This window comes from Ruditapes philippinarum, unplaced genomic scaffold (assembly GCF_026571515.1).
Source record: "Ruditapes philippinarum isolate M1 unplaced genomic scaffold, ASM2657151v2 ctg6313_1_1_1_1, whole genome shotgun sequence".
NCBI classification, from domain to species: domain Eukaryota; kingdom Metazoa; phylum Mollusca; class Bivalvia; order Venerida; family Veneridae; genus Ruditapes; species Ruditapes philippinarum.
The window spans coordinates 1-19,460 of record NW_026852902.1 but is presented as its reverse complement, the minus strand read 5'-3'; the positions used below and the strand labels follow the sequence as shown (position 1 = coordinate 19,460).

At 32.8% G+C, this 19,460-nt stretch overlaps 1 protein-coding gene across 1 annotated transcript; it reads left to right on the top strand.

Annotated features, from left to right (window-relative positions):
• Window positions 1-7,640: 7,640 nt before the first annotated feature.
• Window positions 7,641-14,135, top strand: LOC132727984 (uncharacterized; the record flags this gene model as incomplete). Its single annotated transcript, XM_060713589.1, is given in 3 exon segments — window positions 7,641-7,702; window positions 12,361-12,903; window positions 14,060-14,135. Coding segments are annotated over 2 exon segments (526 nt in total), but the record flags the coding sequence as incomplete, so codon positions are not given.
• Window positions 14,136-19,460: the final 5,325 nt, after the last annotated feature.

Below are 19,460 nucleotides of genomic sequence, written 5' to 3'. Positions count from 1 at the left end.
CAAAATTCGTTTGGTCAGCGTTGATACCAATTGATTGCACTTCACGCTCTTCGAAAGCTCATATTTATTCGACACATGGTGTCACTTTGATATCGCCACTCATAATGTAAAGGTTAATGTATAGAAAATTAATCGTTGTGTGTCATTTTGAACAATTGAAACTGACTTATAATGTTATCATTCACGAATATATGGGTAAAGTGATTACTAAAATCTTTAAATTTGCCATTTAGTTAATTGTTTCCTTACGTGAATGCAACATTATACCTCAGAAATAAATAAATTTTTACTTCTATAGAAAGGTCAAACATGAGTTTTATAACGTTTAAATAATGATTTTAGAGCATGTTAGATCCTTGTTACCTGAATAAAATAGCGCTAAATGTAAAATTATGTCACAAATGCAGCAAAATGTATAATCAGGCTTCAAGCTGTCCAGTTAGATAACTTGGCAAAATGTGCCTAACTTGACGGAAATCGCTTTTTAGCTCACCTGAGCACGAAATGCTCAAAGGTGAGCTTTTGTCATCACTCTGCGTCCGTCGTGCGTCGTGCGTCGTGCGTCCTTCAAAAAATGGCGTCAAACTTTTCAAACAACATCTCCTCCTAAACTACATGGCCAATTGCAACTAAACTTTACAGAAATGATCCTTAGGTGGACCCCTTTCAAAGTTGTTCAAAAATTTAAATTCCATTAAAAACTCTGGTTGCCATGGCAACCAATAAGAAAAACTTAAAAAATCTTCTTCTAAAAAACCGTAAGAGCTAGAGCTTAGATATTTGGCATGAAACATCTTCTAATGAGTGCCTACCAAGTTTGTTCAAATCAAAGCCCTAGGGTCAAAATTGGCCCCGCCCCAGGGGGTCATTGATTTTCCCTATATGCATATAGTAAAAACTTAAAAAATCTTCTTTTAAAGAACTCAAAGAGCTAGAGCTAAGATATTTAGCATGAAACATGTTCTAATGGGTGTCTACCAAGTTTGTTCAAATAAAAGCCCTGGGGTCAAAATTGGCTCCGCCCCGGGGGTCATTGATTTTCCTTATATGTGTATAGCAAAAACATATATATATATACATGCATACATATACAACCAAGTTTGTTCAAATAAAAGCCCTGGGGTTTAAACTGGCCCCGCTCCAGGGGCCTATATACAGGTGAGCGACTTTGGGCCATCATGGCCCTCTTGTTTATATTTTCTAACTCACGGAAAATTGCGATTCATGCCGATTTTTCACGAACTTACATTGAATGTTGTAATTACGGCAGCTATGTTTCATAGAATTCCCAATTTTTGTTAAAGCAGCACGCCCCCTGAATTTTTGTATGATTTAAAGTACATTTGTATTATATAACCTCAAGCTTACGACCACAGGTTTGGGTGTAAGCTTTTACTGTATATCACAAGTTAAACAAGGCAATTACATACATTACAAATAATGTGTTTTGTACCGTTCCATGCAAGGATCTTCTCCAAGTGACGCAGATATGCTAGATGAACAAGTATATTTACGCTTACCCTTCGTACCGGGTTTGTTTGGTTCGATGGCTTATACATGTGTATATGCCTGAAAGTCTTACTATCTCGTAGTAAAATATAGCCAATGGCACAAAAGCACATAAAAGGCGTATAACAAATCTGTATTCATTATTATTGTACCTACATGTATGTTAAAGAGTTTCGTTTGGACCTAGTGCGCGCTACATATTATAAAACTGCATCATTATGCTCTGACAGTTTTTCATCATTTGAATCATAGGCCTGTATTTTATAATCATAAAGTGTTCGCGTGTATTATGATTTATAAAGTATTTGTTTTTTCGTAAAAAAAAATGCGTAATAAAGTAACACTCCAATTAGAACACGTGAAGGCAGAGGTTAAACATTTTAGGCAATTTCATGACGTGAAAAGATGTATTTAACGAAAACAAAAGATTAATGAATGACGAGGAAATCACTGAATAATTGGATTAAAGCACCGTATTTAAGCCCAAATTGCACTGAATAATTCACCCGTTTAAATTGTTTAAATACAATTGTAGTATCTTGATACCTTTCTCTAGTGAATATTGACGTGATTAATGATAAAAGTAATTTTTCTCGTGCATTACGCCACAATTTTTCAGCAATCCCATTTAGATAACGTGACTTTTAGCAGCGTTATCATAAATTAAATAGCCCGCTTTAGTATGTCATAATTTGAATTTTATTTCTTTATGGTTTATCTCGTCTCTAGAAAATGTTTTCTTTTGTATTAAATTTCTAAATATTTTTGTTAAAATATGTATCACAATGTTATCCGGTTTGGAATCACGTGACTTTCGTTTCATTTTTATATTTTTGGCTTGCAGCCATTTCATATGGAAAACTTGTTCCGGTTAGGTGGTTTCCTGCTTACATCTGTTGATGCATGATTGAACGGGAAACCAGCTGCAATCGTGCCAATCGCAACTTTTTGGCCTTTTCCGTCAGTCTTCGGATTAATGATAATAGCCGATGTAGTTCCGATTGCAATCGTGATAATTCGGCCGATTTCGTCATACTGCGGAGTAATATTACGGAAATCTAAGCTATTTTAGTTACTTCGGTAATCCCAGTTTGTGTATATAAATAGGATTTCTATTTTTACTTGATTTATCGGTATAAACGAAATTGTTCGTTTCATTTGTTTTTCAAGACGCAAAAGTTAGTTTCTTTTATAATTGTTTTTTTTTGTCTGTATTAGTTTTATACAATAGAGAATGGTGACTGTAGTATTATTCCGTCTTCAAAGGGTGGTCCTGCTTACCAAATCACGCATGATCGAGTTATATTTAGATCTACTGAACGCAATTCAACTTCTTGGTGAAGTAATCTAAAAATAGCCCATGCATATCATTAACCTTGCCATGTGCTGATCTATGTATCATAGTTGATACATGCTTATTAATTGGTACCACGTAACGAAGTATTTTAGTGCATTTACTTGTCTATAAAGCAAGGAATGATTTCGCTGCGAAAAAGGGGAAATGAGATGTGCACACTTGTTTTCATTCAGTATCACGTTAATATTTTTACGATTGATCATTTTCTTTATTAGTTTATTACAATAGAGAATAGATTTAAATCGTTTTGACAAAAAAATATTCGGTTTTCAAAAAAAATAAAAAAAAACAACTAAATAAACCCTTTATGATATACAAATACCGTAATTCAAAAAAAAAAATGTGATAATAAATTGAAAACAATTTTAAAGGGTTGGGATGAAGGCACAACTGTGCAAGCCTTTCCTTTTAAAAGGAAACTTTATTTTCTTTACAGATAAGTTAAAACGAAATACCGTAATAATTTGCGAAATTATCTGAAAATCGTCTCCAGATAGATGATTTTTAGCTAACCGTTACCAGATGATTTTTAGCTAACCGTTACCACAAAAGTCACGTGATTATCAGTTGTGAATTTTAAAACCGCTTAATCTAATTAAAAGGTAAAACTTCTTGCTTATTTTTTTACGTAAAACTTGAGTTTCATTAAAGCTGCATGTCTCCAGATGAATGCTAATTTAAACCTTTTTTTTTTTTTTTCTTTTTTTTTGCGAAAAGAGAATTAAATGAATAAGAAAGTACAATATTAACAAGTGAACAAAGAAAGGCACTTTAAGTCCTCGTACATTACCAACAAAATATAAAAAATACCTGAAAAAAAGAAGAAAAAAAGAAAGAAAACTTACTTAATTCAGTAGATGCATGATGATAAATTCTGCAAAATCAGCCATTCATTGCATGTAACATGTAAATTGTTACTTGAATTGTAAATACATTTTACCCTTTTACTATTCTTAAAGCTGCATACCTCCAGATAAGCCAAAATATCTCAATAAAAAGCAAACTTGAGGAAAACATTTACTAAGATTTTAGAAAAAGTAAAAAGATTTAAGATTCAAGTTATACTTAACATGTTATATGCGATTAATGACTGAATTTTATGAATTAATAACTATATTTGAGCCGCTTCACGACAAAACCAAAGTTATGCTTTTGCAACCAGCATGGATCCAGACCAGCCTGCGCATTCGCGCAGTCTGATCAGAATCCATGCTGTTCGCTTACCAACTCTTTTACAAGTAGAGAAACTGATAGCGAACAGCATGGATCCTGATCAGACTGCGCGAATGCGCAGGCTGGTCTGGACCCATGCTGGTCGCAAACTCATTATGTTGGTTTTGTCGTGACACGGCTAATTTCTAAGGTTTATTTTTGCATATTTTGACTTCCCTTTGGTAGTTTACGTGGATTACAAATGTCATTGATAAATGTGTAAATTGCTTCCTTTTGGTTATTTCACAATATCATACATTCAAATACATTTTCAAAATTTCATGAAAATAAGCAGGAATCTGGAGGCATGCTGCATTTAGAACATTTTTTTTCTTCGGGTGATTTTGGTGAAATTTTAAGACATTAAAAATACTTACTGCAAAATTGTCTGCTATGTGCTATGGTCTGCTTTTGTTATTGTTATTTTTTTATAAAAATGTTTAGTTTTTACACTATTTGTTGAATCTTTGTAATACATGTAACATTGAAACTGTTAGTGACAGGGTTTTCTATATAGTAGTTAGTCTTTGTCTGGAGGTTAACTGGTCATTGGCTGCAGTAGAACTGTTTAGACAGTATAGAAAATTGAACATGTCGAAGCTAAAGTGTTTTATCAAAGTCATTGCTTTTAACTTCCACACCAAACACGTGTTATTAATTTTTATGTTTTATGTACATTTGTAAATGTTATAGATAACTCATAGTATTGTTAATAAAATTTGAATTTTTGTTTTCCTCTGTGTTTGTATCATTCAAAAGATGGCAAAGAATAGCCCCACACCCTCACCGTCCGTTGACTACATGGTCTCAGTGGCAGGTAAGAAAATACAATGTGCAAGAAACCGAATAGATAAGTCGGTAATCCCAGTCAGCCTGAATTTTTTTCTCACCCTGTTATAAACAAGTCAGAAATTTGTGTCTGGTGGAAACATTACATAATTATGAGGGTAAAATACCAATGTCAATACATATACTATCTTGTCAACAATTATCTACAATTTGCACGTAGTGTATTACACTTTGATACATTATAACTGGAAACCAAAGAGACTGTTTTGTTAGAAAACGGTAATATCAAATTTGAGAAAAATACTTTAAGATAAGTCCGTTTAGGTTAAGCGGTCTGAACATTTTCTTGAGGTAAATGCGAAAGTACAGGGTTTTCTTTACCTGACCTTTTCCTGACCTAATACCGTAACTTACTAGCTAAAACGAATTTTCAATACAATACAGACTTTTCACAAGCATGGTGGTTTCAGGATGACTGTGACGTTTGCAGAAAAAGCTGTCTACAAGTGATGCAGAAAAGTTGCAGCTGAATCAAATAGCATAAAAAAGCAGAAAACTGATTTCTATCAATATAACCCAAGTGCCTCATCAAACATATATTGATAAGATACATTTTAAAAAACAAATGTATTCTACACAATCAACCTCTTCACAATGTCAACCAAGCTATTTAATTATCTATTAGATTGATAATAACATCTTTAGATAGGTCTATTAACGTGGGTTGTAGGAGCCTCAGGCTATCACCGTGGGTTAACTTGAGATAAGAACATCATTTAATAAGCATATTTCTGTGGGCTGTGTGAGCTTTACTGTGTTCCCTACGGCTTTCATCGTCGGTTAACTTGAGAGACATGAAGCATTAGATATGTCAATCATCGTTGGTTGTGTGAGCTTTTCTGTGTTCCCTGGACCTATCTTAACTATGTTAACTTCAAATAAGAGGTATTGGATAGACGTATTACCGTTGGTTATGCAAGCGTTACTGTGTTCACTGAGGCTATCACAGAGGGTTAACTTGAGATTAGAAGCATTAGATAGAGCTATCACCGTGTGTTGTGATTCCCCGAGGCAATCACCATGGGTTAAATTGAGATAAGAAGCATTAGATAAAGCTTTCACCGTGGGTTGTGTAAGATTAACTGTGTTCCCCGAAGCTATCACCAAGGGTTAAATTGAGATAAGAAGCATTAGATAGCGCTATCACCGTGGGCTGTGTGAGCTTTACTGTGTTCCGTAAGGCTATCACCGAGGGTTAACTTGAGATAAGAAACATTAGATTGAACTATCACCGTGGCCTGTGTGAGCTTAACTGTGATTTCTGAGGCTATCACCGATCTTAAGATAAGAAGCATATGATAGACCTATCACCATGGGTTGTGAGAGCATTAATATGTTCCCTGAGGCTATCACAGAGGGTTAATTTGAGACAAGAAGCATTAGATATAACTATGACCGTGGGTTGAGTGAGCTTTACTGTGTTCCCTGAAGCTATCACAATGGGTTAACTTGAGATAAGAAGCATAAGATAGACCTATCACCACGGGTTGTGTGAGATTTACTGTGTTCCAAGAGACTATCACCCAGAGTTTACTTGAGGTAAGAACCATTAGATAGGCTTACCACTTATGGTTGTGAGAGCTTTACTATGTTCCCTGAGGCTATCACCGACGGTTAACTTGAAGATAGGCTTACCACTTAGCGTTGTATGAGCTTTACTGTATTCCACGAGGCTATCACCGTGTCTGAACTTAACATAAAAACTATTAGATAATCCTATAACCATGGGTTGTATGAGCTTTACTGTATTCCCGGAGGCTATCATCGTTGGTTAACTTGATATAAGAACCTAAAGATATGTGTTTCACCGTTGTTTGTGTGAGCTTTACGGTTTAGAAAGCCCCGTCACCATGCCTTGTATGAACTTAACTGTATTGCAAAAAGTTTTTACCCCCAATGTTTAAAATTAGAGTTTAAAAACTGAAAAGAAGGGGGGCTATCACCGGGGGTTAAAAGTGAGATTTTTTTTTTTTGTTTCCCCTCTTTGTCTATCACTGTGTTTAATTTTGAGACAAGTATAAGAGAGGGGTGTCACATTGGGTTTTGTGAGCAACTGTCTTTCTTAACCCTTTCCCCATGAGCATATTGTGAAAAATGACCGTTTTCACTGAAAAGCCTCCTGTTACAAGTTCAAACTGCTATGAAACTATGAACTATGAAAAATGCTTCAATACTATTCAAACTTGGCACGAATGTAGACTGGACCATTGCCTTTGTAACGACATGCTCAGTCTTAAATTTCCTGTTACCATGGCAACGAGGGGACATCTCAAAATTGCCAAAAATCACTATTTTGCCTCGATTTTTTCCATCAAAATTTATTTCAAAGTGCTGCAACTTCTCAAGGGATTGGGATAGAGTCAAAGGCTTTTCAGTGTTGGTTACACGTTACATTATGATCGACCTGGGGTCATTTTTAGCCTCTCACAAGTCCAAAATTTTCTTGGCGATGAGGGGGACTCCGCCCCCCCCCCCTTCAAACCCCCCTAACAGAAGGGGGCACATCCCCCTTCTGGCAACCCCCTGATGTATCTTTTGGATGGGGGGGCGGCGCCGAAAAAGTGCTCAATTTTTTAAGCAACATTTCTCATAATGTAAGTGAAAATCAATATATGTGTCTGACCTAAATCAAACTTTTTTAATATCTCACGATTCTCTATTATTATGCGCCGGTAGGTAAGAATTACTTCCCTTTAGTTTATCTTGGCAACATAAAAACATTTTTTTAAATTTCACTTTGGGATTATTTATAGGATACTTCCCTAGTTGGTAATGGTATGTTTTCTTATCATGCAATTTCATTAAGAATGCATCTATCGTTTTATTGTTAAGTTAACACTAATTTTATCTAAAAATAGATTTTTTTTCACAAACCACCTGCAAAATGTTAATTGACTCTCAGTTATAATTTGACGCAATAAATGGGTGAAATTCGTTTAAACAGTTAATGCAATTTGCTGCCATATTAGATGTGCCAGGCCTTTTCCTAGACATTTTTGGACAAATCACCTCACACAGCATCGTAAAACTGATTGTCAAAAATATTTGCAGGTAGCTTTCAAATCCTTCTGTCAGGCTCTTTTGGTGTCGTATTTTTAATTATGTTAAATTAATTACAACCAATACAAATATCAGCCAAAGAAAAAAAAGATACAACATGATTTGACGTAGTCCTATAAATATGACGACACTTTGAGATATTTTTGCTTCTGGGCAAAGCAGGCTTGACTGACATAAACTCATAACAAGCCTGTAACGTCTAATATATTGGACTAGATTTGACGATGAAATGTGAGGAAACATCTGTCTGTTATGATACCAGAATGAACTTGTCAGGATAGAAAATAGGACAATTTGGATTATCAATAAGATGACGGGTAACCCAATTAATCTAGCATTAATTTTTCTCTAACCGTGACACATCTCCCAGCAAACACAAGACGTCAGATTTAAGTCAGGTTCTGACGTCGGATGACAGTCGGAAAAACGGTTGGATTTGAAAGTTTTTTTGACGTAATAATCTGACGTCAGGTAGACGTCAGAATCTAACCATTATTTAACCTTTTTCTGACCAAAATCTAACCAGTTTCTAACCATTTTCCGACCTCAATCTGACCATTTTCCGACCTCAATCTGACCATTTTCCGACCTAAATCTAACCAGTTTCTAACCATTTTCCGACCTCAATCTGACCATTTTCCGACCTAAATATTAACCCTTTCCTGCCCTAAATCTGATCATTTTCTGACCTTCATCTGATCATTCCCCTAAAATTTCACCACGTCATAAATATTTTCTGGCTAATCCTGATTTGATCGAATTTAATGTAACTCATTCTATTAAGTAACTTTCCCTCCAATGAAATGTATCACAGAAAATTAAAAGCAAAAATATGTTTTTATGCTTTTTTAATTTAAAAAAAAGTTGCAATTTTAAGCTGATACATACAATTTTAGTAAATTCTGCAAGGTTAAATAATTTTCATAAATTAAACAAAATAAAACATAAAATAAGTTAATTACAAAACAAAAAGTATTACAAAAACAATGACATAAATGAAACTAAGAAAACATGTACAAATATTAAAGAACAAAACAATGTATGCACATTTCTATCAAAGTTTGCCTTATCAAATAAAATAATGAAAATATTATAATTTTAAGAAAAGTTAAAAGATTCTGATAATAATGTTTCAAGCAATTAATGACAGATTTTCAGTATTTAACTATATTTCTACAGCATTTCTAAAACATTTAGTGCCATTTTGCATATTTTGACCTCCTTTGATAATTGTCAGTAATGTATAAATTGCTGCCTTTTAGTTACTTCACAAAGTTATACTTTTAGATATCCATGAGAATTAGCACGAATTTTGAGGTGTGATGCTTTAACAAGCAGAGTTAAAACATGTCAATTTTAAAAAGATTTATTATTAGACATTATCGCGAATTTGTGTGACATTTTACTTCAGCTGTTCAAATAATGATAATTAAATTTAAGAGTGCTTGCAATCATGCAATTATTTATCAAATACAAAGTAGAAATAAATCTAAATAAATTGAACTGACCTTTTTGTTCAAGAAAATCTATAATATTCACTTTATCAATGCATCCCGATTCCTGACCGACAGCCAAAACGTAACGCCTACGAATTTGAATTTCCATCCACGTGACTTTAGATTCGAATTATAGGTTAATTATGTTTTCTTTCCCTTTTCTGTCACTATGATTAAATGTTAAAGCACTATTAAAAAAACTCGTAATTTTGATACATATAATGTACCACAAATGATAATATTATAACGTTAAATGATTGGAACTTGTAAACAGATCTGTGGCTATAAATAGATTTCATAACAATAACACATGTAACTTGCCTATATACAGCGCCACCTATATGTTTTATTTGGTTGCAGCGCCGCGATCTTGGTCTGTATTGATTTATATAAGAACACTTCATTTGTAATCCAAATAACATTTGAAAGAAAGTTTAAATGATTACAACAGCGAATAAGGATTATTTTTTTGTTATTTTTTACCTACCGTCAGGACACCGACCAGAACCTGACGTTAGTACGACGTCAAAAAGAAACGTCTAATAGACATAGGTATTTTAACGTCAGATTTACGTCGTATTTTGGTCGCCGACGTCGTGACCAAAATCTAACATTAATCCGACGTTATTTTGACGTCATGTGTTTGCTGGGCTAATACTGTATCAAACTGTGATATGTGGAAATGCTTAGGGGAACAAATCATGGCCACCAGTGGATATTCAAGCAATGCACCTAACACTAAGAAGTTTTCTTGCAAAATATTATAAATCTAAAAGGGTAATCAACATGAAAATTTCCTGTCCTCCAGGTAGAGGTGTCAGTGTTCCCTAAAAAACAGAGAGAGTCCTGTTAAATCATAATATATGTGGCAATAATTTGTTACCATGAGTATTTTCTCTGTGCTAGTTTGATACACCATATTTTCTAATAGTCTTAACTTTTTTTGCAAGTTACCTGAAAGTTTCTTTGATGTGTAAAAATGTCTAAATGTTATTGTGTTTGATCTGGTAATGGTTATCTAAATAAACATTTGGACAAACATGGTCATTGGTATTGACTCTAAATTCAAATAAGACGGGGTCAAAATTCATTGACTTCGGACAATAATATTTCATTTATGAAAACTTCATTTTTATTTTAAGTATCAACAGGGTAGGAATTAATAGGAAATCATTAATATTTCTCAGGACAGTAGGAAATACTGAGAATTTCTGGGAAATATAAAGAAATCTTTATAAATACCTGAGATTCTGGCACAGTCTTTGTGGCTAATACTGGCCAGGTATACCTGAAAGTGATTCAGCCTTTGTTCATCTTATGAAACAGACAGGTCAATAAAAGGGCTCTTCCCAATAGAGATCTACCGTTTTCCCCAAAATCCAAACTTACGCTAGCATTCCACTTTCCCAGGTCATTTTCTATCCCCATAAAATTTCAGCCAACTCTATACATACTATTAGTGTTTCAAATTATTTTTTGTCCAATAGAATTGCAGTATTTCAAATGAATCGTAACACATTTACTTTGGTAAATCAGCAAACTGTTCATTTAAGTCTTAAGTAAATCGACTGTTTATATAAATAATTTTAAACATTAAGCTGGTTAAGATTTATTACTACTTATTTACAAAATTAAATTGGTTGTGGGGCTGTGCCGAGCCTGATCAATTTAATTTTGTAAATACATACTTATAAACTTTAACCAATACATAATGTAAAGTAAAAGGAATTGGAAATAAAATATAAAAAAAATCATTGATTAAAATAACTAAGTAATAGGCTAAAATAGTGAATGTTACAGTAAAAGCTATTAAAATTTCCAAAAATATAAATATACACTGTAATAGATAAATATTAGAGCATTTTTGTATATAATGTTTTTTTCTTTCATTTTACCATCTAGGGGCGAGTTTCATATTAATATATAAAAAAAAATTGACTTTATTTAAAACCACTTAGGCACTTAAACCAAGAAAAATGATAAGATAATATTAAATGATTATGGCTTTAACTAATCATTTTATTAAAAATTTGATCTAAATTTTCTATTCAAATGTATAATTAGCTGTTGTTTTTTTATTATTGATTTAAGTAAAAGGTAAATGATGTTATACACAAGCTTATCATGTGTTTCTGGAATAAATTGTTTAAACAAGTCACTTGTTTATTTATGTTTGCATACCTTTTTCCAATATAGAATGATAAAGTTATTGTGTAAAGTATTAATTTAAAAGTTTAACAACGACAAGCTTTATCTTTACCTGTAGCTAAGGTAAAAATGGAATTCCAAATAAATTATTTGGAATGGTCTAATCATTGAAAACTTTTTTGCGAGTAGTGCATATTTTTACAAACTTTAAGGCACAAAGGAAAATTTATAGCTAGTGTAGATGATTTTCTTAAACATTGCTTGTTTAACCCTTACCCTACTTTTAGACTACGCAACCAGAATACCGCCAGGCCAGCCTACACATTTGTGCAGTCTGACCAGGCTCTGGCTCTATACCGTGAGTGGTGGCAGACAAACTTCAAATTTTCATCTTGATATCCCAAAGTTGATAATGGATAGTTCAAAAAAAGGAAACTAAACAAGTTTATTTAAGAAATTCAGCAGGTTAAAGGTGAAATATTAGTTGCAACACATAAACAAAAGAGATATTGCAGGATGCCGTTCTTATTTTTGAATTATCTGCCCTTGAAAATAAAGAAAGTGCTGAGCTCCCTTGTGAGAAAAAAAGACAATTTACAATGGATAAAATGAAATATGCCTCTCTCAGGTTTTGTTTTAAATTACATTGATATTTCTTACAGTATATCATTTTATGTCAAAATTATGTATCTCACAATTTTTATTGACAATTTGTTTTTTGTTTTTCAGATTACAGTTGCATAAAGACGATGATTATTTACCATTCGATAAAAATCTGAGTTAAAAAGAGGTTTTGCACTTCAATTTTAAAACCCGAGCACCATGGCACATAAAAATCATGTTTCGCCTCTGCGTGAAAAGGGAAATACAGATCTTGAATTTGGTGGTCCAAAAGTTTCAAGACCTGACTCTTCCCTTAATAGACCAGGGAAGAAATCGGAAATTATCATAAAGGAACAAAAAGAAAAAGCTGAAAAATTTGAAGCTTTTTACAAAAAGTTAGGTAATCAAGTGATTCCCGAAGATAAGAGAATTGATTATGTGTTGGTCTATCCAAAAGTTAATTTGAAAGAAATCGAAGACGAGGATGACCGTAAAGAGGTAGAGAGACAAATTGAGCTCCGAGAAAAGTTTGAGTTTGCAATGCACAAGGAGGGACTTATGAAACAAAAGATTGAAATAGATAATTATGTATATACAAAACTTCATTGCCCATTCAGAAGGTTGTGCGAAGAAGCAGAGGCAGTGTCACTGGAGATGCCTTTATTAGGGGTATGTACATGTATATTATAATGGGTAAATATTATAAATATGGCTGAGACAGCCTCCTTATCTACATGTAAGTAGGTATAAATTTGACTTTGGAAAAATAATATACCAATTTGTTTGATGGATGTGGGCTCAGGCAAGAAGTTAAATTGTCTGGTTTTAACTGCTCTGAATCATAATTGCTTTAGGTTAGAATCCATAAGAATTAAGCCACCTAGCTTAATTGCAGGTTGTTTTTGTCTTTCATCAGCCATGATAGCCCCTGATTATAAGTTGCAGCTGCTTTTTGGCTGTCCTGAATAGTGGTTGTGCGTTTCAGAATGTGATCTCATCATTAAAAACAAAACCTTTTGAATCAAAAGAGTATATTAGCTAAAGAGTTTTTCAAAGAGGTGTACTGAAAGTATGCCATGGCCATTATTTCAGGAATTTTTAGCCATAATTCAGAACCCTAATTCCCTTTTCAAAAGAATACATATTTTCCCCTATATATTAAAAAGGTTCCCCCTCAAAATTGCCTCTTTACTTTAAATGCCCAAGCCTGAGACCCTAAACAATATTCTATTGAAATTTTCTCTTTTTTCATCTGAATGAAATATGTTATACTTAATAACATAATAAGGACACTCTTTATTGTATTTAAAAACAAAAAAAAATAAGCCTGAATTAAACCCCTCCAAAGGAAAAGTAAATGAATTTCCCCCAGGTACTCAGAGAGAGCCTTGATTTGAATAAAATTTTAGCAAGAGATTATGTACAAAAATAGCTTGGGTTTTTAGGAGAAATACCTTTTCTTATTTAATAGGTGTGTAACTTTTGTTTATCTGCTGTTTAAAATGAATGTTAAAGAACTGAATTTTTAAGGTTGAAGTGAGTTGATGTGGTACAGAATATAATGTGTACATTGGCACGATTTGGAATATCTGTCCCTCAGGAACCCGCCCATGGGCAGTTACTAATGGCAAGCCTCGTTACTGCCCAATGGAAGGGTCCCCTCTGGACGGATATTCCAATCCGAACCGCAACATATGACAGATATTATTAATATGTATCTAAAACAACATTTTGAAGTATATAATCAATTCATTGATCAAATTGAAAAAAAGAAAAGAAATTGTTATAGCATGCAATTATTATTTTGATTTTTGGTCTATTTTAGTGTGAAAGTGAACACAAAGAAGAAACGAATCGTTGTACAGACTGGATAACAAAACGTTTAGTAACAGATAATGAAGGTATGGCAATGATATTTAAACTTGATGTGTTTTTGTCATTCTTTAGGTTTCTTTCTTTTCTCTTTGCATTCCTTTAATGAAAATAGATTATTTTAAAAACCGCGGCGCAGGAGTGTATATTATTAAGGCATTTAATAGAAACAATATAACACTAGTGTAATAACACTTGATGTAATGTCAATTGCATTATCTGTAAATATAGCATTAATATAATAATGTTATATGCCTGCTAAGCTCAATCAGTAGAGCATTATATTATATATTAGTAATCTGAGGTCCTTTCTCTGCTCCTTGGATAAAGTGAAATTTGTCAGTGATAGTACAGGGGTGCGTTTCACTTAAAGTAAACGTTCTAAGGTTATCGTAACTGGAGTTTGAACGTAACTTTTTCTTAAGCGTAACTCTCATACTTATTTGCGTTTCACTAAACTTTCTTAGCTATGCTTTTGTGTAAGTTTAAATGTAAAGTTACGCTCACTTATTGCTGGCGTAAATTGCTCGTTCTGTTTAGTGAAACGCAACTTAAGTAAATTTACATTTTGCGCTAGTCCAATTTACATTAAAAGATACGCAAAACTTACAGATGTTAGTGAAACACTTCCAGGTCTTTCAAGACCTCTTGTAGCTATCATTTTATTAATTGTATGAATTTAAAATAGTAGCCACAACTAAGAATTGAACTTACTTGAACTATCACTAAAGAATAGGATAAAAATAACCAAATTTCACTTCATTCACGGATAAATATATTTTATTACTTTTGAGTTACAGTCTTACTCTATTGAAACTTTATTATCAAACTTGAAAGTCACTGAAAATAGTAAATGAGTAAAACTGCTCGTATGATGCCATTCCTGACATTTGAAGACAATTTCACAAATTCTAAAATAATTTATCATATTTTTAACTTTTTGTATTTTTTTTCTTCAGGGCAACCAGTCTTTTCAGTCATTGCTCAATTAATATAATTATGCTTCTATTGGTACTTGGAAACTGTTAGCCAGCCCGCATAGCTCAATCGGTTAGAGCGCGAGACTTGTAATCTCGACATTGTGGGTTCGATTCCCGGGCTGGCCAACTAAAATTACTAATCAGTCTTTCGGATGAGACTTTAAATCGAGGTCCCGTGTATGGGTGCTTAAACACTTGGCACGCTAAAGAACCAGGAGAAGCTTCTGGAATTGGGGCATCTTTCTGTATCTATAATTGCACTATCCTCCAAAAAATAAAATGACTAATACTCTTCTGGAGGACTCGCCCATATAGGCAACCGGTGGCGAGTATAAATAAACGCAAATACACACACACAATTGGAAACTGTTAGTCATATTAGCGCGAAGCTTCTTAAAGTGCTTTTCTCAAGTGGTCCTTGCCAATTTTTCTAACCCTTTTTTCACCAACTTTTCTTGGTAAATACATTGAATTGAACAGTCAGTATCTGTGGTGTTAAATTATAGCAGTACGTGTTTATTCATTTATCCTTTTTATAAGAAATTACAAGGCATTTTCAGACATTAAATTTTACATAGATCTAAATGGTATCCAGTGTGAGTATAATTAATGCACACAAATCACCAGGCAGAGTGAAGTGTAATTATACTAAGTAGCTAGCTGCAAACTGTTTCCAAACAAACTTGGGAGTTTAAGGGTTCAGTCTTACCTTGGGTTCAAACTTGGGAGTTTAACTAAGTGTTCAGTCTTACCTTGGGTTCATTCTTTTCTTGGGTTCATTTTTTTCTTGGGTTCAGTCTTCCCTTGGGTTCAGTCTTACCTTGGGTTCATTCTTTTCTTGGGTTCATTTTTTTCTTGGGTTCAGTCTTACCTTCGGTTCAGTCTTTCCTTGGGTTCAGTCTTTTTGGGTTCAGTCTTACTATTGAGGGTTCTCAGCCCTTTTTTGTTTGGTCTTACAAAATTAAATGAAGACTAAAACATAAGTACAATCTTGCAGGGTGTACTATTTTAAGTGACTATTTTATAGAAATTGTAATTGACATGTATCATATATTAGAATTAAGATAGCATATTTAGTTAAATGCTGTTTACAGATTAGTTTAAAATAATCTATTATAATTCTTAAACCTTACGAAAATTTTGAGACCGTTTTGATAAAATTTTCTAGGCTGGTGTTTATAAATGAAAATACAGTTGTAGTTTTGGACTTAGACTATTTTCAGCACAAAATATCTGCTCTGTATTTTCTAAGTATTAGTATCGCATATGTATATCTAAAACACAGTTGTGGTCTCAAAAATACGCCTGTAAACCCTTTAAACACACCTGTATTTCTTGGTAAAAAATATCAGATTTTATTTAATTTTACACATGAAATATGGTGCTATACAGCCATAGAATATATATCATATTTGTAAGAAAACAAATATGAAAAATGAATATTAAAGTGGGTGGAGCCAAAACTCATATTTATATTCGGGACTACAGTAAAGACTGTGTACAGTGACCTTCGCTGGGAGAATTTATTATTTACTGATATGGTCACTAAAGACAGAACGTCGCTATATACAGGGGGTCACTAAGACAGTCTTTACTGTACTTTCTCAGATGGTTCTTTGTTGCTGTCAGTAGCTTCAGCTATTCCTATCATCATCCAAAACTATCTGGTTTAATAGTTTGCAAAACCATTGAAGATCATGCTGTGATAAATTGTGTGTTGATTTCAAACAGTGTCTGACACACCTACAATTGATCAAGGTATTACTGTGTGCTGTATAATAATTGCAATTGCATAACAAATAGGTGTATTTTTTTGTAAACAACTTTTTTTTCTTTAAAGGGAGACACAGGCAAAAATTTTCATTTCTTAGTTTTGAGTTTTTCTGTCATTATTCTGTAAATGCCCTCAAAATGAATATATTAGACAGTCAAAGGAACAAATCTTTTCTCCATATTTATAATAAAATTTATATATATATTTAGAATAAAATGGTGGTTTCCTAACTTGACCCGCGTGGGTCAGGTTAGAGTGCTAGGATTTCACAATAGTTGTCAAAGTCAACTCTGGAAACGTTAAAGAACATGTCAAATGTATGACTTAGACTTGTTAAAATCAATCATACAATATCCATAATATCTGCTATTGTAACTTCAAGGGTTTGATCAAGTCATGTGACTTGTTTTTAAACTATTTGGTGATTCTATTGAGTCTAAATTTTGTTCAACATTATAGATATATTTATGCTTCAGACCGAACCTGTTTAAACAGATAAACGTGGCACCCCTATATTTTAAGCCATAATCTTCATGCTCATGAAAGGGGCAATACTTAGAACAAACTTGGACACCTATTCCTGTCTTCTTTTTCCCCCCATCATTTAACAACACTCTGCAGGCATGATGATCCATCATTTATCTCAGCATAAAATGTAAAATGGAAGGCTTTTATTTGGCCAGGATTCTTTTGAACATAGGCCATTTTTCAATGAATGTAATTATTTATTAAAGTTGTCTTACTGTAAAGCTTTCCCGCCAAATAAATTTTAACATCAGCCAAAATTATAATAAATCAGCGGACATTTCTGGAATGTTAGTTACACAATCCTCGGTATTCAATTATTTTTAACAATTTATAATTGGAATTTAGTTCATAGTGATAAAGGATGAATGACTGTTAATAATCTAATGACCAATATTTTGAAAAAATTACATTCTGAAAATAAACGATTTGCTAAGATATTGGCGGATGTAAGAATTTTTTGGCAGGAAAGCATTACGGTAAGACTACCTTAATTAAGGACTGACAAATTGTGATGGAAGTGTGTATACATTTGCTCACCTGAGATATAGAATGCCTTATAGAATTAACTGATTAATATTCATTTTCTCTTGAATTAATTATTAACTTACACAATTCAATTCTTACTTCACTTTCCTACTTTCTATAAACCAAGTTTAACAGTCTGATTAATTTCAAAGTTTGGATGTTTTTCTACGTGCAAACCATAATGGAACAAACAATTTTAAAAACTTCAATCCATTTGATAAATCTAGAGGTATATCTAGCTATAAGACCCTCAAAACTGATATACAATGAATTAAAATTTCTCCAACAATAAGTTGTGTATTAGAATGAAATGTCAAATATCTAGGTAACTTTGCAAAGGATAACATGAGGTACTTTAAAGACTCACATAGACCTGGCTGAAAAGAATAATTCTTGATTAATGAATGGTCACCATTATAAATTTAATAGTGTGTTATTAAAGACTCCTTGGGCTCCAAATGTTTTTTTGCTTTCCGATAAGATTGCTTCAGGAACGTTCCAGTTTAAAAAAAAAATTTTGTAGGAAGAAAGTGGTTCTACAAACTTTAAAAAAGTCTTAAATATTGCCTAAGGATTTCAGCCTTAAATGAGGCTATAGATGTAGTTATGTGACTTCTGTCATGACTAAAGATGAGCTGAGGTCAAGTGTTTAAAGTGTCGACACCTTATTTAAAACATTTCAAAGTTCTGCAACTTTTTAGTTTTAGTGACCATCATAAATTACTGATTTATCTAAGAAGAAGACTGACAGAGCTTATCAACATATTAAGTGTAATTAATCTTAAAACGTTCTTCACAAGCAATCTTAAGGAAGATATTTAATGGAACCATTTACTTTAATTAGCCTGAACTCTCTTGAGCAAAAGTAGGCTATGGTTGGTCTTCAAATATACTGTACATTATATAGATCAGTTGATCATTCCCTTTCACTATAGTCTATAAATATAGATCAATTATAGAGATCAATAGAAAAGTATTGATTACATGATTATACAAAAGAGATCAGATACCATTATAAGCCTGGGGAGAATGTCGAATGGTGTAATCTAAAATGATTGTAAAATAATTGTAATTGTATTCAACACAATATCTCGTATCCAATAACAAAATATGCAGTGTTATTTTGGTTTTAGAAGGTTAAAGTTACAAATAGGTTTTATTGTGATGATAAATACCTGGTGTTAAATATAAAATATCTGAATAGACTTTACTTATGCACATTTAAAAGTCATCATCAGAATTATGAATGTTTGAACATGAAAAGATATTTAAATTAAGGGAGATTATTATAAGAATTATGGACTGAAAATTCTTATTACATGTATCACATGATAATATAATATTATTATCCACTGCTCAAACTAACTTCAAAATCCTTAAATAAGGATAACTTTTTTCTTTACCTTTTTTTTCTTTTTTTTAACAATTTGCACAAGTTATATATCAATGTCATTGTGTAATTATAACTGATTATAAGTTATTCTGATAATAATAATGATGGGTAGTCTGACAAGACCAGAAAATACACTGAACAAAGCTTATAATTT